Below are 25,012 nucleotides of genomic sequence, written 5' to 3'. Positions count from 1 at the left end.
TTGCTACGAGCCATTCAGGCCCTGTACAAACAAAGCAGGAGCTTGGTTCGCATGGCCGGCAGTAAGTCAGACTTTTTCCCAGTGAGAGTTGGACTCCGTCAGGGCTGCCCTTTGTCACCGATTCTATTCATAATTTTTATGGATAGAATTTCTAGGCGCAGTCAGGGGATGGAGGGTGTCCGGTTTGGTGACCTCAGGGTCACATCGCTGCTGTTCGCAGATGATGTGGTCCTATTGGGGACATCAGGCCGTGAACTTCAGCTTTCACTGGATCGGTTTGCAGCCGAGTGTGAAGCGGCCGGGATGAGGATCAGTACCTCCAAATCCGAGGCCATGGTTCTCACGCGGGAAAGGGTGGAGAGCCCTCTCTGGGTCGGGGATGAGCTCTTGCCTCAAGTGGAGGAGTTTAAGTATCTCGGGGTCTTGTTCACGAGTGATGGTACAAGGGAGCGGGAGATTGACAGGCGGATTGGTGCTGGGTCAGCAGTGATGCGGGCTCTTTACCGGTCTGTTGTGGTAAAGAAAGAGCTGAGCCATAAGGCAAGGCTCTCGATTTACTGGTCGATCTATGTTCCCACCCTCACCTATGGTCATGAGCTTTGGGTAATGACCGAAAGAACGAGATCGCGAATACAAGCGGCTGAAATGAGTTTCCTCCGCAGGGTGGCTGGACTCTCCCTTAGAGATAGGGTGAGAAGTTCGGTCATCCGAGAGGGACTCGGAGTAGAGCCGCTGCTTCTTCACGTCGAGAGGAGCCAGTTGAGGTGGTTCGGGCATCTTGTTAGGATGCCTCCTGGACGCCTCCCTTGGGAGGTGTCACAGGCAAGTCCACCGGGGAGGAGACCCCGGGGAAGACCCAGGACACGCTGGCGTGACTATATCGCCCAGCTGGCCTGGGAGCGCCTCGGAATCCCTCCCAGGGAGCTAGTGGAGGTGGCTGGGGAAAGGGAGGTCTGGGCTTCATTGCTCAGGATGCTGCCCCCGCGACCCGAACCCCGGAGAAGCGGAAGATGATGGATGGATGGATGGATGGATGGTGTATATACACATGCTGTTTAAATAAATAAACATTCCAATCACAGTATCATTAATACAGAAAGAGCAAGTATAAATGCAATTTGTGTTTAAATAGCAGGTAAGAAGCAAAAAAAGGCCCTTAATACCACCTCAGACACCGCATGTGAAGTAATAAATCATCGTTTCTAACTCACTGTTAATTAACTAGCTTATTGCTGCTGTCTGAAGAAAACCATGCATCTCCAAACTGGTAACTTTAAAGCAGAAGGAAAAAACACTTTACTTTTAATGCAAGTCAATGGCTAATATAATTTAATAACAAATTGACTTTTATTGAAACATTTCGTTGCATTTAGAGTGACTGTCTACCTGGTTAACAATGTAGCTGCATAAACACTTTCTAAAAACAGCTGGCATGTATTGTTAGATAACCTATACAAAGATATCAGTACTCTCATTCCAAGAAAAAAGGGCAAATAAAAACTTATGGTGTCTGGCAATTGCAGTAATTGGTTATAGTTACTATAACTAGCTAAGCCAACTTGGCTAATGCCAACATTTCAGCTTCAAGACGCCAAAAAAGCCCATAAAATAGGTACTTACGGACTACTGCTGCAGTGTAAGGTATTACATCTGAATCACAGAACATTTATATCAGGTAAATATAAATCTGCATTTTAAACACTGCATGGTCTATTGAACTGCTGTGAGGCAAATTTAATGAAAGTATCTGGTTGTCAGTGGAATTAGATCTGCTTCATCGATTCACAGAAGCCTTGACTGCTTGAAACAGAGCACTAAAAAGCTTCAGTGCACTCTCTGTTGCATCTGGATCCTGAATTGTTTGCTCTAAAAGCACTTTTCTATTTGACAGAGTAAAACTATTTTTAACAGATCACAGCTGACAGGGATGCTGCACAAATCTAGAAAGTCTATCTGAAAATCAAGGTGATCTTTACCTTGTTGGTTGGTGTATCTGGTCATACTAGTCACAATTCATCATACTATAAATTAAAAAAAAAAAAAAAGTTTTTCTTTAAAATCTTCCATCAAAACATGAATTTTACCTTCCTCTGAAACATCTTCAGATTTTTAGCCATGTCAATATTTACCAGAGCTGGCAAAAAGTCACTAAGCTGCAAGTAACAAGCAAGTCTCAAGTTTTGAAAATTAAGTCTCTAGTCAAGTCCCAATTCATAGTCAAGTCTCCATTCAAGTCCCTAGTCAGTACAGGGAAGTCTTAAGTCAGTAGTCCGAATCTTCAAGTCCTAAAACAAGTCAGTGTGCGTTCTTCAGACAATTTAAAGCCACAACATTGAATAAGGCAACAGTATTACACTGATTTAACAACGGCATGTGGCTGTAAAATGAATGCACTATGTTGAGTGTGCAATCTATATTCTTTCTGTGCAATAATTTTTAAGATGTACAATATTATATAACTAAGCTATCTAGGAATGTGCAATAACTGCTACCTCACTTATCCGTTTTAGAAAATATGGTCTTCTAGTCCTTTCTTTATATTTAAGATTTTTTTATACTATTTTTCTTAAATCTGCACTTTATATATTTTAGTCTTGTGTAATTATTTGTGTGTAGAAAGTGCCAATGGATTGCTGCTCAATTTTGTTGTACACTGTGCAATGACAAAAGGCAACTTATCGAAAAAAGTTCCCCTTCCAACAAAATCCATGGTACATAGATACCACACTGAGTTTCTCCAGTAAGAGTTTAAGTGCTGAGGATAAGCACAGTGACCAACAAATGCCGACTCTGCTGTTTATTCCGTTTACGGTTAAAAAAAAAAAAAAAAAAAAAAAATCAATTAATATGAAAAGTAACCTACTGTGTAGCCATCTGCAGTCAGACTTCACATTCCTTTCACTTTCTTGAATCAAAGTGTGAGTCAGTGTTCAAGTCAAAGTGAAGTCGCAATTCTCTCTCAACGTTCGAGTTGAGTCCAAAGTAATCAAATTCGTGACTCAAGTCTGACAAGTACAAACCTCTGCTATTTACCAACAGGCGAGGAAAATCATATTAAGTTGTAACAGGGGCTGCATTAAATGTGCATTTTTTAGGGGCAGTCTCAAATCCTTTTTTCCCCCCTGAAGTTCAAAATGTTTTCATCCTATTATGCACACATAAGCAATATATACAATGCAACTGGTCTTTAAGAGTGTTTACATTGTTAAACTGTTAAAGCTTAAATGATTTACAAGAACTAAAAAAAAAGTGGAGATTTACAGCTACAATGTGGAAACTAAGCCACACAAAGAACCCATTTCACTGTTTGTTAAGAACAAACTAATTTGCATATCTCCACCCATTCAGCCTACAGCAGCTCAGCCTTGTGCATTCACATGGAAGTTCTGAAGAAGATTCTTATTGGAGGAGTCGCAGCATAGGATGACCAATCAGAACAGAGCATTTAACTTGCATCAGTCTTAAAAGGCACACTAATTTTTACATGACCATTTTTCACCTTTTATTTCTTAGAATTAAACTTTTTATTAATGACCATTTTTGATACACAAAAAAAAAAAAAAAAAAAAAAAAAAAAAAAAAAAACACCCCCCACACATCAGCCTAAAGAGACTCCAAAGGGGGGGGGGGGGGGCCCTCCCCCAAAAAAACAAAACACAGCTCCTTAAAACGTGAATCAAAGTACTACACAGACAATAAAGACAACTGGCTATTTAACACAGTGAGTCATGCATAACTGGAGCACAACCTTTTTGGTCAAGGTGCAGAAGCAGCATGAGTGAACTCACCAATTTGAAATGTCAGAAATTTGCCACACCTAAACCAGACAAAAATCTAAATTAATTGATTGCTTGTTTGGAGCAAAAACTGGGTGATTCTAGTCGTCCACCCCAACCTAAATATTTTTCTTCAAGTGCTCAGCCACCACCGCCTACAATCATCAAATGCTCTGCTAGCCCACAGCCCTTCCCTAATGGCGTTTCACTCAGAAACATGTTACATAGTGGTCTCCAATCTTGGTCCTGGAGCATTATCTTCCTGCAGACCAATTTCAACTGCCATTTGCCACACCTGCCCCAATCAATCTCTTCCCAAGTCCCTGATTGGCTAAAAGAAGTATTAGTTAAGTAAGGGGTGAGGCAGCTTACTGGATACAGGTTGGAAGCAAACTCTGCAGAAAAGCAGCGCTATTTGATTCAGAGTTCAAACAAATTCAAGGTTGAAAATCACCCATGCATCTATGCTTTAAAATGTGCAAAAGTTTGAACACCCCTGGTTGATTTTCCAAGTGAAAAATATGTTCACACATTCTCTACAGCAGTGTTCCTCAAACTGGTCTTAAAGGACCATCAGATGTATATTTTTGCTCCAACATCAACATATAAAAGTGACAGCAATAATCTGGGGGTTCCTGAGGATTACTGCTCTGTAGAGAACAAACTTGCACATGGCATTTTTCTGCAAATTTTTGTGCAATTTCTGTGTATTTGCTGAGCTTAATACAGCCAATTGGCCTACTTGCTGTGGCAAGCCGTACTTTTTTTTTTTAGGTTAAAAGCACATCTTTGTGGCTACAGAGGAAAACAAAAAAAAAAAAACCCAGTTGAAAACTAGTGAAAACTAATCTATGTATATTCAATTCCATATCTACTTCAGTCATTCTGTTCACTTCAGAGTTGAACAGAGGAAGACTTCAAATGAGCAGCTTCAGAATTCACTTGCTCTTTCTATCACAGCATCTATCGTTCAATTATCCATGCAAAATTCATTTAACTGAGAACACAGAACTCATTTGTTCCAAATCTCCTTTTAGTTCATAAACAGCTCACCATGCGAGACCAGTGACAGAAGCTAATTGATAAAAATCCCAGCGCATGTTCCTTGCTACCCAATTTCTACTAGCTGAATAATTCATTGGTGAATGCTAACGTTTCCCTATTCAGTAGCTCAGTGTCAAGTACTTTGTGATTTAAATTATTTAGATTTTAGAGGTTTGAATCTATTTCAAGCCTTGAGACTGTGGTGACAACCGCCATCATCTATCATGCAGTACGCCAGCTTATGTCCTACTTGATTAGAGTGATGCTAACTTGCACCACAAACAAAATTCCATATAAAAAGGGAAATAAAAGGGCCATTAGCTCACAAAACCACCACCTTGAGCACAAACTGAGTTCTTTAAAACAACCCTGCCATCCAATGATAATCCGCAATGCAATGGGGGTTAAGTCTTAGTGAGCCCTGCAATAAGCCCCATGTTATCATCCCTGAGCACGTTCTAAAGTTACATAACCACAATCACCACACTGCCTCACTCCCCGAGTTCAGAAATATTTCAAAAGGGTTGGCGAGCTCTCAAAGCCAAAAGATTAGCTGTTTCAAGGACTAATTGAGGCTAGAAATGGCTCTAGCAGTTCCACAGAGGGGAACTGTAACTCAGACATTTATCAAAAGCCAGCCCTTGCAATCAGTAATATACTGACCACACTCGACTTGTGCATATAAATAAATACAAAAACGACCTTCAGCAGTTTCAACAGCACCATCGTGGCAGGCGAAGCACATGGTGAAACTGATTAAGCCAACGGCTGCTGATAAAAGCATTGCTACCCCTGCTAACACATTGTCCATAATCCAGCTGGACAACTGCTCTCACCCTACATCTTTAAAATGTTCCTTCCTCTAAATCTGCCGCAGGTGATTTCTTTTGAAGTAAGCCCACCTTCAGCCCCCCCCCCCCCACGCCCCCCCCCCAGACGACAGTTCAAGCCCTATGGTCAACAGGGGTGAATGACCCTGAAAGCTGCTGGTAAATTCTCTTTAGCTTTGGGTCCCTGCTTCCATCAGCCAGCATTGATTTATGGAACCTTTCCAGCAACGGTGCTACACAGCTCAGAAAGAAAAAGTGCCCCCAAAATAATAACTATAATACCTTAAAGAAAAAGAAAAAAAAACCCTGCCGTTATTTTCTGCAGCTATAGCTGGTCTTATTGATCACAGAGCTAGCTTGTGCCTCAGAACTGGCTCACATCCAGACCACAACATTTCCTTTCTCCAGTTAAACTAGTGCACTTTCCGGCAGGCTTCATTCCATTTTAATCCTCCTAGGTCCCCCATGGCCTACATGCTGCTTCGTACATTTTGTCGTCATTTTTCACTTGTCTCTCATTGAGACGAGAAATTCTGTGGGAAGTGCAGGTTAAACTCTCACCACTAATTTTTTTTTTGCATGTTGTTGCTGTCAAATTTAAACAACTGGAGAAAGTCAGAAGTGCAAGCTCAGACCTGTTAATACAAAATGGAAATTGAATGTAAATGTAATGCTGTGTTTACATCAGTGGCAAAAGGGGATAGTGTTTTTCGATGGAGCAGCAAAATCCTACTACAGCAATAGCAGCAGTCCCTGAAAAGTTCCATCAAGAGTTAAATTTTCCATATTTTTTTGCAATGAGCCGCAGCGGTCTAATAAATTGGATGCTGTTTTGGAAACACAGGCAGCAAGTACATGTAGATGAAGTCCAAGCATACACGCTCATGTGCAACAAAACCATACTTAATTCTTTATCGTCAATGTGTCCAAGTGTCTACGTCTGCTGTGGTTCCCACGGCACAACTCCTCCAGCAGCATACTGAAAACAGTAGCCTTTTTTGGGCCTGGTACTGAGCCCACAGAGTTCATGTGGTTAAATCAACACATCATTGGAAACATTAGTATGTGCTTAAAACATGTGGGACAGGACAAATTAGCTACTAACACCATCCCCTGCACCAGGACAGGAACAGCATTGCTATCACTAATCATATAACAGACACATACTGCTGTTGATTACACAGAACATGTAAATGCAGCATCATTCATTATGTTATGAACTTAATTATGCAATTATGTAAATGACTAATTATGTAACAAATCAATTGTGTAGCAAAAAGACTAACAGCTTTAGATGTCTAAGGGTTAACAGTCCTATTTACGTCTCCCCATATTCCACTAAAGTACCGCCATCAGCAGTGAATGAAGCTGATGTTTTGTGATACAGCTGCTGGTTAAACATGCAGGGCTTTGGTTCTGATCACACAGCCATGCAACTCTGCTCCACTGCACATCAGCTGTCCATCAGCACACTGGAGCTTCAGAGGGGGCTGCCATGTGACAGGAGACACACCCAGACACAGTATTGCCCGGTGCCTGTGGAGCTGCTACAGGCGTGCTTTACCTTAAGAGCTGCTGAGGAAGAAAGGACACAAAAACTCCCTTAGCAAAAGAAAAGGCATGGCATCAGCATTGCAAGACTCCCTTTTATAGAGCTGAGAATCGATTTCTTGTTTCAAGATGTTCAGATAATGAAAGTCAAATACAAACCTTTGGATTCTGTCCCACACCAGGGTTGTTATTAGGGTTGCAACTAGGGATGAACTGATCATTTGGAAGACCAGGACAATTCCTGGTTGGCTGCTGTGTGTAGGCTGCTGAGAGAAAAAGGGGGGAGGATGTTTCTAATGTAGTCCTGTGTAAAATGAACTGGCACTACCAGGGACAAACAGCATGTTCTGTGCGAACACTAGAGACAGACACGATAGAGGCTCACTGCAATCTCAGCATGCGGCTAAGGGCCAATCATGCAAATGTTGCAGCCCCAAGAACGGACGACAACAAAAGTAAAACCTTGAAGACTAGCTTGAGAAAGAGATACAGAAAACCTCCAAAAAAAGCCTAAGGGACATGTTAAGCAGCCTTCCACAACACACACATTGCCTAAATACACACAAAGTGGCGGTGAGAAAGTAAATTTGCAATGAAAAACTGGCCCAAACAAACATCTACCCAGCCAAAGGAGTTGACAAGGAATAATCTGGTACAACTTAGCCAGCTCTCATTATTCGGCTTAGTTAATTTAGCTTGGGATAGCTCTCCAAATTTCCTCGCTAAAGTCAAATTAATGCTGTACTCTTTACATGCACCAGACGTCTAAACCTTACCAATAAAATTAAAAACAGTTAAAGCTGGTGAATTTTCTACTTCAATCATATTTATTCAGAAAATTAAATAATGATTGCATGACAAAGTATTAAAAGATATATATATATATATATATATATATATGAATATATGACACTAATGACTGCCCTAAAATTTTGGCATTTTGTGCATTACAAATTACATTAAAAGGGATTCTTGTGCTTGGGCTCAAGAAGACTTTACTTTCACTACAGTTTCTAGGAAACAGCCCTATATTCCCAGGGTCACTAAATTCCTTCATTTAAATTTTCATGCAAAATAGCTTTATGTTCATGTTCCCTCAATCACATTTCTTTAACATGAAAACAGAAGTAATGTGCCTTCCTCTGGTACATTCACAAACTCTAAGTTAACATTTCAGTAAGTGACAATATGAATCGAATCAAATCAATAATAGGCAGCATTTAAACGTCTGAAGAAAATAATGACCAAGCTTCGTAGCATCAGGTTGCAAAACAAAGTTGACATTCATGCCAACAGTATAATCCTTAAAAGCTTCAATGATCTAAACCGTTTCAATACCATTTATGTAAGATACACTTCTCAAAAAATGATTATCTTTACTTTGCTATCTTATTACCTCATTGAGGCTAGCGCATCTGAGGGCAAGCGAGTTCCTACTGCTCCATTTTGCTCCCTGTATGACCTTTGATGACCCCACGATGTTAAACATGACCCTAAGAACTCTTTATAAGTACCTTGGTATTATTGACATATGAACACAGGGACCTGAAAACAGGAGCCTGGAAAAAAACATGGAGCCCATAACAATACCTACTCCCATAACACCTAGCTTGTTAATTCTCAGGTGTCAGAGAGGAATGTATTGCTATTGTAATCTTTATTTTTGGATCGTATACCTGCATTTGTGGTCGTTAATTTTGCATAAGAAGTAGTGCACAATTAAGCTAAATAGAGATGCAAGGAAAAAGGAAACCAAACCAGAACTTAATTAAGCTAATGGCCAGCAAGTGCTCCGTTATAATGTATAACCACCCACTTAATGAATGCTACACTTTAACGAGTCACTATTTAAACTAAGAGACTGGATTGGTCAGTCTGTGGAGCTCAGTGTTTGTCAGTAGTTTTCCTGTCTGTGTGTTCAGTCCATGATTAGCACAGCCTCGGGGGAAAGCTTATTTATAGAGAGCGGTGGTAAGTTCAATGGTATTCAATAATTAATGACGCTGTAGCCTGGCTGTGTAATAAAGCCGGCCTGAAACAGCAGCAATTTACTGCATGTTAATGAAGCTTTACAACACACGGGCTGATGCAGGTAGTTTATAAAATGAGAGAAGGAGAAAAGGAGAAACATGAGTGCACACACACCTTTGCACCTCGTCAATTTTGTGGAGACATTTTACACATCAGACCTAACCATATACACGTTATATGGTCAACAGTATGTACACATCACTCTTAATTGACGAGTTCATGTTTTTCAGCCACATCCATTACTAACATCACTAAAATCAAGCAGTGTTGCACTATGCAGCCGAGCGGCAAAGTGCGTGGTGAGTAAAAACTTCTGTTGCCATCTTCTGTTGTACCACTCAACTAGAGTTCTTAACGGTCAGAAAGTGGACACTAAAATGGGTTTCTAAGGCTAAGCATCCGCACATGAATCCAAGATTATTACACATAATGCCTAGCATTGACTGGAGTGGCATTAAGCACTGGACCCCAGAGCAGTGGAAAAGTGTTGACAATCTAACACGCAAAACTGGTTTTGGCACATGCTAGGAGAATGCTACCTACCGGAAACCACAGTGCCAACTAAGATTTGGTTGAGGGGGGATAATGGTCTGGAGCCATCTTTCAGGGTTTGGACTTGGCTCCTTAGTTCCAGTGAAGGGTAATGTTACTGCTACTACATTCAAAGACATTTTAAACAATCATACACTTTCACAGCAGTGCCTTAGATGTGCTTCATTATGAACAGATCAATAGCAATAATAAATGTTTCAAATGACATCCATTTACATTACTCACATTAGCTTACATTCAAATGTTTTACATTACAAGTATTTTTTCTTCGCCTTAAAAAAAAACAGAAGGAAAGAAAGATGTGGGCAGAGAAAGGAAAAAAAAAAAAAAGAAAAAAAAAGGAACAAATGTCAAATTGCAACAAACCTGAAAATACTGGTACATCCATACTGGTGGTTAAATTCTAGTTTTTTTATCATTATAAAAAAAGAAGTAGTCAACATAACGCCTTAATATTCTCTACAGAAAATGTTTCTGCAAAAATTAATGCACTTTTTTTTTTTTATCTGCAGAGTTGAACATGTTGGAAAACCAAGATGTGCCATAACTTTTGACCAGACCATATTTTGTATTTTTTCAAACATGTTAAATCCAGGAAATAGACTGCAATCATGCATTAAATTGTGCAGAGGTGTGGAGAAATCAAGAAAATCGTCATTTGACCAGGGGCACACAAACTTTGGCAACAGGCTGTTATTTTGATCTCATTAAACAATTATTAATAAACATTAGTATAATTAATTCATCTACACAATATTATGTAAATCATTGACAAAAAAAAAACAAACCAAAAACAACCATTGTCTTCTTCAGAATCTTGTCACCAACAAGAAACATACGTAAAAGCCAGTGTAAGGGAGCCACTTCTCATTATGTGAAATGAGTTTTTATATTATATTATATCTATCTATATATATCTATATATATATATATCTATATATCTATATCTCTATATATATATATCTCTATATATATATATATATCTCTATATATATATATATATCTCTATATATATATATCTATATATATATATATATATATATATATATATATATATATATATATATATATATATATATATATATATATCTATCTATCTATCTCAAAAGCATGCCTGCAAAATGCTAGAGGGTGCCTGTGAAACTGATCAGTGAATGAAGGTGAATGGAGCTAAACAAAGAAAAACATTAACTGTGTGTCCAGGACCTCTTTAAATTTTGGAAAACAAAATGATATATTCCATTTAAAAAGTTCTAGAAAGCCTATACCTGTATCTTACAGATTTTCTACAGCAAACATTTTGGCCAGTGGAATGCTACCTGGCTGAGTACTGACTGACTGGCAAGCTGCTCAGCTCATCCACTGATAGCATAACATACATGATGCACCATTAGTCCTATTCTATGCATTTCTGTTTTATAAACATTCGGGGTTTTTTTTGCCCCTAAGTACTTCAGTAAAAACATTATGACTGTTGAAGTAATAAAGTTAAAGGGAAACTTTGTCAGCACCTGACCAGTGCTAACTATCATCACACTTAAGGCACCTCACGCTTTAAAGATGGTGCTGTCCCCCAGCCACTTTCAGTGGAACAGTTTTCACGTGCCCCTCAAAAGCTGTCTGCATTTGAGAGACCAAGTCGTTTCTCTATAGCCAGCAGTTGACAAAAACATCTAAATTGGTGCAACAGTCCATAACAAGCTATGTTCCTCCCCACAGATGTGTGTGTGTTTACTTTTTTGCCAACCAGTTTGTTAGCAAGCCAGCTTTTTGTTTACAGTTATTTCCACCATTCCATAGCTTTATCACTCTGTAGATGTTCACCGATATTGTACTATGCTAGCTGCAATAGAATTCCTTCACACAGAAATTATATCCTTTATTCAGCTTGGACTCCCACATTGTATGTGTTTGGTGTTCAATTCTGGACATGTTCAAATTTCAGTCTTAGCAACTGACGATGATAGTGCTGTACCTTTCCATGGTGAGCTGAAGTGATGAGAATGTGGTATTTCTGAGGTAAATAATTTAGGGTCACAGCAGAACGTTTTACCTTTATACAAAGAAGAAGGAAAAAAAAAATAAATAAATAAATAAAATCACAAGCTACAACTTATCCTTAGGAATCTATTTTGGACTTGCTCGGGAGCGCCCTCTTGTGTTTGACATACAGAAGACACCACTGAGTGGCAGCTTTCCTCACTACTGTTTTCCCAATTACCATCTTCCTCAGTTCCTCACTGGCTGAAGCACATGGATTGTGTCAAGTAAGGGGTGGGGTGATGGATGAAGGTTGGGGCTAAATTATATGAACATTAGAGTATTACACAGCCCGTTTCTAAGCAAGTGCCAACAATTCAAATTTGTTGACTAGTCATTGAAGAATCTAATTCTTCAAAATGCAACCTGAGCCAAGAAGCACTCAATCGTGATGGGTAATGCATCGCTGCGGTTCAGGTGTGCTTCCAGTTATAAACCAGGAACACTGACGTCTTAAAATATTGAAAACGTCAGCCAGGTCCAGATTTTATGTGATGGAGGAAATATGGTCAGCACATGTTTTCTAAAGGTGTTAACCATGAGCTATGCTTTTTCATCAAACTTCCGTTCTCTAGGTGCAGGAAAGCAAGGCTGGTCCACACTGCTTTCATTTGTTATTTTATAGAAGCCATGAGAAAAGGAAAAAAAATTAAACCTAAAAACTTTGCTGTTTGGGTTTGAAGTGCCCAGAACAAAACCATTTAATTGAACTTTATGCTTGCATAACCCTGAGAAACCTATCATTTTTCTTTTTTGTTGGAAAGCTGAATAATGCCTGCGGTAAGAAGAACATTTTCAATGTGGTGTATTGAAGTTTTCAATTTGCATAACACTGACCCATTTAAAATACAGCGTTTCAAAAATAAATAACTGCCCAAGGATTACGTAATACTACCTTGAAAAGCAAAGCAGGACACGTATCTGTTAGAACAGCTTGTCCTCATGTCTCAGACACGCACACCGCATTTACAGCACAATGTCCTCCATAACAGCCACAACTGTCTTTGTCCTCAGAAGGTTCAACTTGTCCCTCAAAATTCTCATCAAACCCCAAATACAGAGGTTGAATTAAAACAGTGGTTTGAATAACACTGATATCTGGCTTAAACTGCCAACTTTCATTTATCACTTTTCACATCAAAGCCTGGAAGGGGCTTAGAGTGAAGATAAGGGATTGAGGGAGATTTGCATCTATATGCCTATACATACACTACACTGGTACAGCGATTTCTTTTTGGGAAAACAGTTCATGCTGCATTCTGAACCAGCTTCAGAGCAAATTCACCTCCAGAGCTTAAAGCAGCATTCAGCAAGGTTCCCATACAGTGGCTTCCTGCTGTATTAAAATCTCTCAGAACATAGATCAGGCTGGTTGTTCAACTGGCAGCAAACAAACATTGTCGTTGCTATTGCTACCATCATTATAAATTGTTCCAACATGCAATTTTTGCATGTTCCAATGGAGCTTGGAACTTGACCTTATTCTTGCCAGCAAGACTTCTACCCATCATTAGAGAATCTGGTGGTTTTTTTGCTTTTTCAATATGGTGAAGAACCAGCTACTTTGACAGGAAAGGGATGCTTAACATTCAACACCTGTGGGACACAAAGTGGTAGCATGGCAAAACACATAAGGACAGTTTCACTAGTTTGAAATACTTTAACTATGCTGAATAACTTAAAGCTCAACTTTGAAGCTGTTGAGCTTGGATTTATAGGGTTTTTTTTTTTTTTTTTTTAGGACCTTGATAAAATAAGTGGAAGTCACGTGAACCAGCCTTGCCTGAAGATATGAACCTCAAATGTTTTCAATCTACCAACTACATCTCGCTCTGCAAGAGCACATGCAGAGAGGAGCAGTCTTCTACATATAGATGCACATGCACATGTAAGGATCATCAGAATGAAACGGAGTTGCGGCCAACTTAACGTGCAAAAGATGTCCTACAGTTTGTGCCCTATGTGAGCAAATGTTTAGTTCATAAATTAAATACAAACTATAGAAATGAAAACTCTCATGCCTAGATAAGACCACTTCCCATCCACTGTCCTTAAAAGGGGAATTCCACAATTTTTATTTTTTAATTTCAGGATAATGAAATTATTAGAACAATCTGTCTACATGTATTCAATTATCCAATATCTGCAGAAAATCAGACTGTCAGTAATACGATCAACATGGTTATATGCACTTGAATAATCAGATATTAGGAAAACTCTGGGTCTACATAAGCCCGGCAATAATCAGATTTCAGCTTTGCAGCCAGCCAATAAACTCAGAAGATAATGTGATGTAAACGTAATGTAAAACAAACATTGAGCCACTTTACTTGAAAACATGAACAACTAGAAGATGAAAATTGAAATCCTTCATTTCGTCAAGGATGTGGTGTCGGCGTCACTCCAAAAGTATTTTGCTGCCATCTTGAGGCAATGCTGCTTGCTTATTTCTGGTAGTGCGGTATGTTTTCTTACATGCGCAGACAGAAATCCAAAAGAAATCAGAGTAAGAGCCTACATGCACTGAAAAATCTGATTACTGAAGAGAAAACACTGGCACTATTCTGGATGACACACCGCTGGAAAGCCTCAAGGGCACACATTCAGGAATCAACGGCAAGTAACTAACTACGGGGAAAAAAAAAAAACTAACATTAAACGATGAACGGCTGGGTAACGTTAACATTTCTTAAATCTTTTTACTTTCAGTTGTTCCAGTGTTGCTCGATTTGTAAAGGGGAGCTATGAGGGGGAACTGAATTGGATGCAACAGCAGAAAAGGCAAAAAAACAAACAAACAAAAAAAAACCCAAAGCTGTCTGTTCAGGTTTATTACATTACCATTAGAAGAGAGCGCTTTTAAAAGTCTGTTGTCCTTGTAGCTGTCAAATACATTCATCATTAAAGCCATAACATGATCTGTCTGCTACCTTAGAATTTCCACTGAATAAAAGCTTGAGAAAATGTCTAGGTGAGAATCTCTGCTTATGTTGATTAACTGTGCGCGTTTATGTGCGCTGGGCTTGATGGGACATGCACCTTACCTAATTATTTTATTCATGCCATTATTTTAAGCATGTTACTTTGTGTAAAGAGAATGTGTTGTCAAATAAAAGGAACTTTAATATCATCGATTAGATTTTTGTAGTAATAATCATTTAGATCGATCAGGAAATTGGTAACAGTATAGATTAGTTACAAAAATAGTTGCAGCCCTACATTTTTCCCCACAGAAATGGAAATCAAATTCTAATTATAATAAAATGACTCCTCCTATGATTTGGAACACAGTTTCAATAAGCTATGAGGGAAAAGAACCAACATACCATCAAAACATGCTGTTATTGTGGACTTCTAAGGGCTAACCTGAGGAAAATTAACCAAATGAAGGTGGACATGGGACATTACACACTTCACATACTACCCTGATTAGCTTTCTCCCTAAAACTAAATGACCCAAGTGTCCCAAAAAGATCAGTCCCCACTAAGCCAACATAGGAGTTCCCCTTCATTTCTCTGCATGATGCCATTATATTGATAGTAAAGCAGAAGCAATGTAGTCTTTCCTTTTCTCCTCATTAACTGCCTCCCGCTTAAAGCCCTGAAAACTTGCACTAATAAAAAAATATGTATATTCTTCAGTCAGGTAATTACATTGGCACAATGCTCACAATCAGACTGTTGCTGAGCTTAACGCCACTGCATTAGTCTAATTTCCATCTAATGGCAAAGCTCCTTATTACACCTTCCCACTCCAACACACAGGACAATCTTTCTAATGCTGTGTTACAAACACAGCACGTGTATTTCACAGGCTGATGAAATCTCAGCTCAACAAAAAACCTTTTGTGTTTGAGCAGGACAACCTTTGTGCTCCCTTTGGCACAAAGGGGAATGCTTTTCTGCCAGAATAGATGCACTAGGAGCCTGAGGAATAACCCTGGATGTGTGTAATAAGAGCAATCCATCAAAACTCTCTTACCACAATCTATACAGATCATTTAGAATTTTACATTCCATCAACTAGGTGCTCTGCTTAAGCCATCAGCAATATGTGATGCTTCCTGACGCTGATACTCGACACTGCCATGGTGCTATTCACGGTTCCTGTGATTTCAACCCATGACTAAGCACAGTTACATCTCTTTACTTCCTTTTTAACCTAATACATTTACTCACTAAAATTAATGCATTGACCGTTGGTTTCATTTCTGTGATCATATTTTACCAAAATGCAAATAAAAGAAAAAAAAAGTTCATGATATTGTTTAGGGTTTTTTTAGAAATGCAAAAAGCATGAAAATACTAATGGAAATGCCGTAAAGGAGTTTTAAAGCACAGTGGCCAAATTAATGTGGATTACAGTGCCCAAAATCCCTGAAAATGACTGATGAATTAGTTAGCACCAGTCTATAGTAGCTTTTCGTTAATTATTTAATAGAGGACTAATAGAACTAATAATTAATAGAGAACATTAACTAGTTACCTAGCCAGCTCAGAAAACTATGGGCACTATATAATGAAAGAGGAATTTTGATTTGTGATGCTCTAGTAAAACGGGGCAATAGATTCAATAATATAATGCAACCATTAGGCAAGTAGAGAGACCATGAAATGTTTCACAGCTAAAATGTATCAATCTGAAACATCAAAAGAACTGTGTTTTAATACATATTTTAACTTCAATATTTGAGCTAATCATGATAAATTTCCATCTTGTGACCAATACCGATACCTGTAACCAGTTATTTTAGTTAATTTGTAATCCTAGACAGGTTAGAGACACAAGGTAGGTCAGGGATTTTGTAAAGATCAGGACAATGTAACAAGTTGACCAAACATTTTGCTTTCAACAAAGCTAGCATCAGCACCACTAGGGCGAGTGAGCTGGCAAGGAGCTGATGGCATTTTGCACAATGGTTAAACCTCTAAACATGGATCATTGGCTAAATGTTATGTAGCTAAATTGGACATTACAAAAAACTTAAACAAAAAAAAGTTATTAGGTAAATCTTCAATACTGTACTGATCATTATACATCAACCACCCCTGTAAAGCAATATGGCAATCCTTTACAAATTAAAGCAATTACTTCTTCCTTTGGATGAATATATTTACACATATTTGGACATTGACCTAAAACAGTGTGAATGTCAAGCCTTGAACTAGCAGTAAGCTAAAAACCATTTCACGTCAAAGCTGCGATGCTGTAACTCTAAACTTGCATACATTAAATATGCACACAGATGTTCAGACACTGCAGTCCATTCTACCACACATTTCCCCTGCTGACTCCAGTATGGACACAAATGTGATCTGAAGCAGTAAGTACTTATTCAGGTCTTCAGAAGTGCTACAATAAAACATCTGCCCACAAGGGCACAAACCATTTCAAGCAATTGACCTGCTCTGGATGTATATCACCATGATAGAGACTCCTGGCTCAACCTTGATGGAAGTAAGTGTCCATGATATCAAACTGAAGTGTCAGGAAGACAGATGGTATCAACATCTTCCTTTCTAGCATGTACAGCAAGCCAGCTGCCAGCCATATCCACATGACAAAGATCTGCTGTCTGATTTGTTTCAGCATAGCAGGCTGCATCACACATAGAATTGCTATTCCACCACATTCCTTTCCACTAAAAAAAAAAAAAAGATTTAGATAATCCACAAATATACATTAAACAAATGCTTCCTGAGGATACAAGCTCAGTTCAAAGCTCCTACACTGGTCAAGCCATGGAAAGATAATTCTACACTGGCTGCAGCTAATTATACAAACCATGTGTGAGACCGCCTACTAACAGCCCACTCATGAGTTGCAGCGTTAAAAACGTGCAGTGAAACAGTGTAAAAGTCAACCCTAAAAGTTCATCTAACCAAAGCCTACCAGCTGCATATGACCACAAATTTACACCTGGTTTTAAAAGAAACATTCATACAAAACTGGTCACTACTAGTTGCTAAAATGTTAGTAAATCAAGTAGAATATGTAACTCGAGCACTAATATTGGTAACACTATTAAAAGGACCACTCCAAATAAAGTCTTTACAGAGCATTAGTAATAACATATCCAAGAAGTAGCAGTAATGAAGCATCTGAATACGATGTAAATGTCGACTTTGTTGATCCGTTACTTACATTAAGTAGATGTAATGTTAATACATTACTTCCATTATGCAAAACCCAACCTCGACCCAGAATCTAATCCTAACCCTCACGTTTGACATGTTACTAAGAGTCTGACGAGTGTTCGTTTCATCCAAATTGACCTCTCAAAATAAAGTGTCACCCTAATATCTATGGCCATTTTCTGTGCACATTTCATGCAACTGTCTGAAATGTATATGTATGAAGGAGAGAAATGCCTTGTGATTTTGCATGGTAATGCCCCATAAACTGCCCATTTTAGCTGGCACACTAGTTTTGTATACGACAGACAAAATGCATCTAAAATTGCTGCAATAAATCAATCTTTCAAAACTAAAGTAGCAGAATATCCACCATCAGATGATGCATTTTAATTAGAGGTATGCTACCTGACTAGAGAACAAAGGGTTTTCTAATGCGTGACTTATGTAGGAGATTTTATGCACTCTTTTCCATCTCTTTTTAGTAACTTTCTACTGCATCTGGAATAGCTCTGAAGCAACATAGGTCTTTGCTGACGTCAGTGTGTGTGCGCGCAAAGTGGGTTCAGGTCTGACCCGGGTTTCAAAATAGTCCGGAAGGGTCTCAAACTCATACATAACACATACGAGCTTCAGGCTTCAACTTCATACCCGCGCAGACCTCTAATTTTGATGCATGTGATTTTGCCCATAGTCATGATACTATAAAAGGCTTTTTACATTTTTGCAGAAATCCATGCCAACCCATCAGGTTAGTGTATAGTCCTGGATAATCCTGTTTATAAAACAGAATTGCAGTCCTTAAATCTGATTGGCTGAGCCGCGTTCAAAGCTATTGAAAAATCCACAATATACCCAGACCTATGACCATCACAAAATCTGAACTCTATTACTGCGCTACAGTGTGAAAAACCCTTGTGCTGTTAATGGAGTAATCCTTGACGCTCATGCTGCTCACATGGACCTCAGAGTATATTAACGAGGTAAGAACCTGCTTTTTGTTTAAATTGAGGGGCTGGTAACTTGAGATCTTAACTAGAACTAGGCTGGTCAGCTAGCTAACAGGCTAAAAGATGGCCAAGAGCCTGAACAATTCCATTATTAATTGAATTAAAGCAATTAATTGAATTAAAGCAATTACAGTTTGATTAACTGTGAAACAGCAGTATAAAAGTCTAGAAAAATGTCACTTGAATGGATTACATCGCTTGGGTGCAGGATTGAGCATTTAAATTCAACATAGTGCACTTTGCAGGGAGCAGAGAATCATTTGAGATTCAGCTCCAAAACAAGAAAAGGGCACCGCTTGATTGGTGCTAAATAAGACTTGCGGTGGTAATTTGGTGACCAAGAAGTACTTATGAAGCAATGGTTTTTGTAGTGAAGTGTTATCATAGGTGTATTGCTATATGACAAAATGTTCATGACAGCAACTGGCAACTCAAATGTTCCTCATGCAGTGGTCCATGGTTGCTTGGTAACGATGATATAATCTAAAGGAACTAAATTTCCTGGCAGAAAACCCATGTTTATTTTATTACTAATGGTAACAAATTGTTTTCTGAAAAATTGTGTATTTATCATATTTCATGCCATTTTATATGACCAATAAGCCGCGAGAGGCTGCTCCATGTCACACCTACCAACACCCTTCTAATCATAAAATTGTAGAAACCCACAGCCTCTCGTGGCTTCCAGCTTTAATACTTGCTAGATGTTTCTAGAACATTTTACCTCATTGACACTGGTTTACTCACTTTGTCAGTTCCTTCACTCAACATTACAACGCAGCTTTCATGTCTAGAATGTAGATGTTTATTGGGATGTGGTGTGAAAGAACCTAATCTGCATTAAAATCCAGAATGGCTCTATAAGACTGTGAAAAGCACACCGTTCCCTCAAGGACACAGAGTCCCAGGAAGACGAGACACTCAAGACACTCCAAACAGATGGATACCAATGCGCATGGGCTCAGAGTCATGAGAAATCTTTTGGAATGACATGCATCAGAGCTGGAAATGGTCATGTTTGCGAGGCGTCTGAAGCTGATAAATATGATGAGAGAGAAGAAATAAAATTCTTAAATACCTGACATTGGCAATACGCAAGGCTTCAACCTCAATCCTGAAAAGCAAAGAGAAAGACAGTAAGAAACACTGATCAAGGAACATAAGGGCAGCTTTATTACATAAATCGAGAGAATTATCCACTTTTTTTTTTTTTTTTTTTTTTTTTTAAAAACATTACCCCTGCATTTTGAGATTATGGCCATAATATTCCAGTGGGGAACAGAAGAGTCATTACTGCTTTATCCAAGTCATGGAAAGTGGGCCTAATTCGAGTTATTGTTTCATGACCTATTAAATGTCTCTGGGGTGTTCTGGGACAATGTGCAGGCAAGTGAAGCTGAAAGCATGACAAGAATAGCAATGTCACGAGCATAAACCTCTCAAGAAAATGTTTCAACTCACATGAATGTGGCTTCATAATCATAATGGCCAGCTTAACATCACTGGTTGCTGCCAACAGATTCTCTGATTTACACTTTGTGCATCTGTAAGGACTGTTTTGTGTCAGTTTGTTCATTTAGACTGCAGACTCACTTTCAACGTGAGAGGAGCTTACATGTTCACAGAAAACATTATCCTCAGATTTTAAAAAATGTAGCACATGAACACGTCTTTGGTAGATGGCTGTTTTTGAGCAGCACAGTTGCCAACAGCACCTCTACAAGTATTCTCAGACACACACACACACCCCTAAGCTGCTTATTCTTCTGGGTCGCGGGGGTCACCAGTCCATTGCAGTGCAGACACGCACATTCAAACCTAGGGGCAATTTAGCATGTTCAATTACCCTGACTGCACATCTTTCAGCTGTGGGAGGAAGCTGGAGTATACACATATTCAGATTGGCTTTAATTTGATAATTAACTGAAAACTGACAAAATCTCATTTACATTTTACACAATTCAGTTGTCAAAACTACCACTAAAGACTTAATAGTAAAACAAAAGTTAGCACTAGCATAGCACTACTGAATGTGCTGGCTGAAATTATGCCAGCACACAAAAAGGCTACTTAAGTTACCACTTCTACATTTAACATTGCTGTTTAAAGAAACTTTTACAGTTATATGAAGAAAAGACAAAAAAAAAAAAAAAGATTAAAAAGCTCATGAACTTGCGGCACGTTAGCACAGTTGTGAGTGGTGGACGAAATGACTAGCCAACACCAAAGGTGCTGTGGAAAAGTGGTTCTTTGCATGACTGACAACGGAACACAGTCTTCACTGGGTAGTTTACATTTAAAGAAAAATAAAATTCTGAATAAAAATACAGCTATTTGAATAGAAAAAAATGGTTAAAATGCCTTCCCTTCTTCCTAGTTTATTATTAGCCAAAGTAGCAGCGGACAAAGATTCACCTTTGTAACATATCAGAAATAAATCCTAAAGATTATAATCCATTTTCTCTCCTTTTGGATTTTTCAAACATTTCTTTGACCATGCAAGCACCCTCCCATCAGCTCATGTGTTATATAAATAGACACAGGAATAAAGCAAAAGCAACTAGAAGGAGTGGAATGGAAAAAAAGTGTATTATTTCTGAATATTCAAAGCTTACTCTACTTTCTAATTTGAGGACAAACACTACCCTCCTCTGCCCTGTAAAGATCTTAATCGCGTTCTCTTTGCCCTGCTTTCACTACACCTAATATAAATGTTTCAACAGGATATCATCTCTTTACTCCATTTTCAAGAGCGCACAGTGTTGAATCTTTGAAAATACTGCAAGATTGTACTTAAAGTTGAAAAATTGAACATAACTCATCCCTCCGCTACAAAGACTTTGGTTCACTGGCCTTTAAAGGTTTCAAGAGTCAACCTTCTATGGCCCACATAATCTAAAGTACTCCTCTTGGATTCAATCTGAATTGATGAATGACTTTCTATGCCATTTTCCATTTCATAGCTCCAAGTTGGCTTTATTTTTAGGAAAAACAATCACAGTGCAATGGAAAAAAACATCTTGCTTGTCATGTAGTGTAACAGCAAGCAGAATCCAGGCCTTATATCTTCAAGGTGTTAAGCTGTTTTCACTGCAGGGAACTTCATGTTTCCTGCAAATGTTGGTATGTAATTGAAAGCATGAAAAAAACCCAAGCAAAGAACCCTTGGGAACCAACAGCTGGAACAGCATTATTCACATAACGGGTGGATGCTATGGCAACTATATATCACAATGAGGGCTATCAAAAATATAACTTACCTGCATTAGTGAGAGCACTTGAAAGGAACAATCTAAAGGAGGAGCTGCTGGTGGCCTTCTAGCACTCCACAATAGAGTGTACTGGCATACTGCACTACAGTGTAGTACGCTGGCTCAGCACCAGATAGGAGAACTCTACAGAAGGTCATTAATGCGGCTAAAATAGCCAAGGACCCTTTCCATCCTGTTCAATCTCTTGCCATCTGGCAGACTGCACAGGTTCACTAAAATCTGGATAGAGAGATTTAGGCATAGTTTCTTTCCCTGGACCATCAGAACTCTACTGCTCTTAATTTTGTAGCATTTAACACTGCAATAAGCACATAAATGAAGACCAGCCACCTATTGAGTTCTTTTAACTGAGATATAGCTTATTAAGAGACTAAATGGTGACCGCTCTATTTATCTAAAACTGTTAAAGCACCAAGCTAAAAACAAAAAAAAAAAAATATCGCTATCAGTTTTTTACCAGCAGGATTGGGCAGAATACATTGAAAAAGTAGTGATGGCTGAATACATGGTCCTACATGTATTCAGTTACATTGTTACAATTCATAAAGTTATTTACAATACATATTGAAACGGCATATGGTAAAAATACTGGTATTGTATTTTTTTTTTTTTATTCACACCATTCCTCTGTTTGGCTGGGAGTTTGTTTACTTCTGTTCATTTTTCATAGAAACATTTAAATGGTTATAAAATTCTCAACCTTATTTTGGTTCTAATTTGCATGTTCAAAAAAAACATTTTTCAAATTTTATATTAAAAAAGATTAGCCAAGTGATTCAGTTAATGATATAACATTCCACAAAATGCATGCACAAGTCCAGTACAACACTGAGGATAAACATCTCACTCACAAACATGTCCACAACTGAGGACACTGGTTCACTAGTGTCCGCTGTGTCAGTAAAATATTTGAGACTGAACACTGAATCTCAAGTGTGCAGCTAAGCGCTACAGCCCTGGATCTCAATAACTGACTACAGGTCACAGAGCAACAAAGTCTCGCCACGCTAGTAGCTACGAAAAGAGATTGAAGACGAACATTTAGAGATGAATGGACTTATTCGCATTCATAAGCACTGCAGTTGGTTTCCTGGAAAATCTGCAAAGACTGTCTCTCTAAAACATTATGAAGATAAAATCTCTTCTTTTGATTTTTCCCATTCCACCTTAAATTGTGCAGCAGTTACATTTGGCGCCTCATGCAGAATTTAAGATGGAATGGGAAAATTCAAATGAAGCTGACAAACCACTTTAGCCTCATAAAACAGTCAAAACATTTTACAATAAGCTGCTCTACTTTTGAGGAAAACAGCTATATCTAAAGCTTAAAGCAGAGCAAAGTCTGCATTTTCGTTTATTTTTTAGCCTATACTATGACCAAACATACTGAGGCATATTGGACATTAAATGTGGCTCCCAAGGTGGTTTGATTTTTGTTGAAAGGACAAAATGGCACTTCAACATGTGTTGTGACTCCTGACCTAAAATAGCTTCTAATGTAGGAGCTGGTCAGATTTCTCACTCATTCATGCATTTTTGGTTTGTTGTGTGCTGCCACAGACTGTCCAGACGCTGCACTTGCCCACTTCCAAGATCCGCCTTTTACGTTCCATGAACATTGTTATAAATTAATTTAGAAAATCAATTTGCCATTTATGAATCGATTCAGAATCATTCATGTCCACATCACGACACACTCCAAGAATAGATTTTTTCCCGCACCTCTTCTAAGTGTTCTGTGAATATGTATAGAAGGTAACTGCACTCTGAATACTGAATCAGTTGGGCTTTGCTTCCATTAATACCCTTGTTTTCAGAAGGAACATTGTTACATGCACTGCATGTCCACAAGTTTGCAGACACCTGCTTATTCAGTCAATGACTCCTGCCAGAGATTAGCTTATGTATTTTGAAGTGTTCTTTCAAAACAAATTTCCAATTTAAATAATTTAGTTAACCATCATGTTTCTCAACACAGCCTAAAGTAAACATCAGTGTGCAACAAGTATTGGTATAGATATCGGCAGGCACTATGATATCAATTCATGATTTGCCAGTTAATATACCCCCATATTCCAGTGTGCTTTCAGGGGAATGAGTTAGGTATGTAATGGAGGGCTCTAATATTCGGGCTAGTGGCAGCTCCAATACGTCAGGCTCCTCATGGCTCAGGCAGCGTTCAATAATTCAAAAGATATACCTTTGGGGTAGCGCTCCGTCAAGACTCCACGCTTTTCTGGGTTTTCTGTGAGCACTGACCAAAGGCAGCCGAAAGGCTCACTCTCGGAGATCTGACGAAGCTTTCAAACATTTGTCTTTGTAAAAAAGACAGGAGGCTTCTCCATCTCTCACATGGATAGATGACTAGGCTGTGTGTTCAAAAAGCAACCTTTAGGCACAAAGCTGTAAAAGAGCATGCATCAAAGTTGTATGTGTCAGCATGTTGTGCTTCAGCCTGACCTGTACTCTGGAGCTGCAGGTTGGATTGCCTGTACACACACACACACACAAAAAAAAAAAAAAAGTACACTATAAAATGCCGATGCGTGATGAAAGTTACTAACCTACTTGTCTACTCTTGATTTTTGACTGCCACCAAATGTTTGTGAATTATAAACACACGAAAATATGTTTGATACAAAGCATATCACACTATATACAAATGGCTGTCAATTCAATTCCGTATGGAACGCTCTCAAGCTTGCAGTAAATGCTACTCATGTTAAAGAGTAGCTAGCAGGAGCCTGTTAGCATTGGATTAATTAGCCAAT

At 38.7% G+C, this 25,012-nt stretch overlaps 1 protein-coding gene across 5 annotated transcripts in view; it reads right to left on the bottom strand.

Moving 5' to 3' along the window:
- The window catches only part of iqsec1b (IQ motif and Sec7 domain ArfGEF 1b), a 288,526-nt gene that overhangs the window by 195,646 nt on the left and 67,868 nt on the right, over positions 1-25,012 (bottom strand). For all 5 annotated transcript variants that reach the window (XM_017692830.2, XM_037532230.1, XM_037532229.1 and 2 more), the window contains exon 2: positions 20,048-20,083. In XM_017692830.2, coding sequence (XP_017548319.1) covers positions 20,048-20,083 — 36 coding nt within the window. The remainder of the gene's footprint in view (positions 1-20,047; positions 20,084-25,012) is intronic.

The sequence above is a fragment of the Pygocentrus nattereri genome, chromosome 21 (genome assembly GCF_015220715.1).
Source record: "Pygocentrus nattereri isolate fPygNat1 chromosome 21, fPygNat1.pri, whole genome shotgun sequence".
NCBI lineage: Eukaryota > Metazoa > Chordata > Actinopteri > Characiformes > Serrasalmidae > Pygocentrus > Pygocentrus nattereri.
The sequence above is the reverse complement of the archived record's forward strand: the minus strand, read 5'-3'. Positions and strand labels throughout refer to the sequence as shown.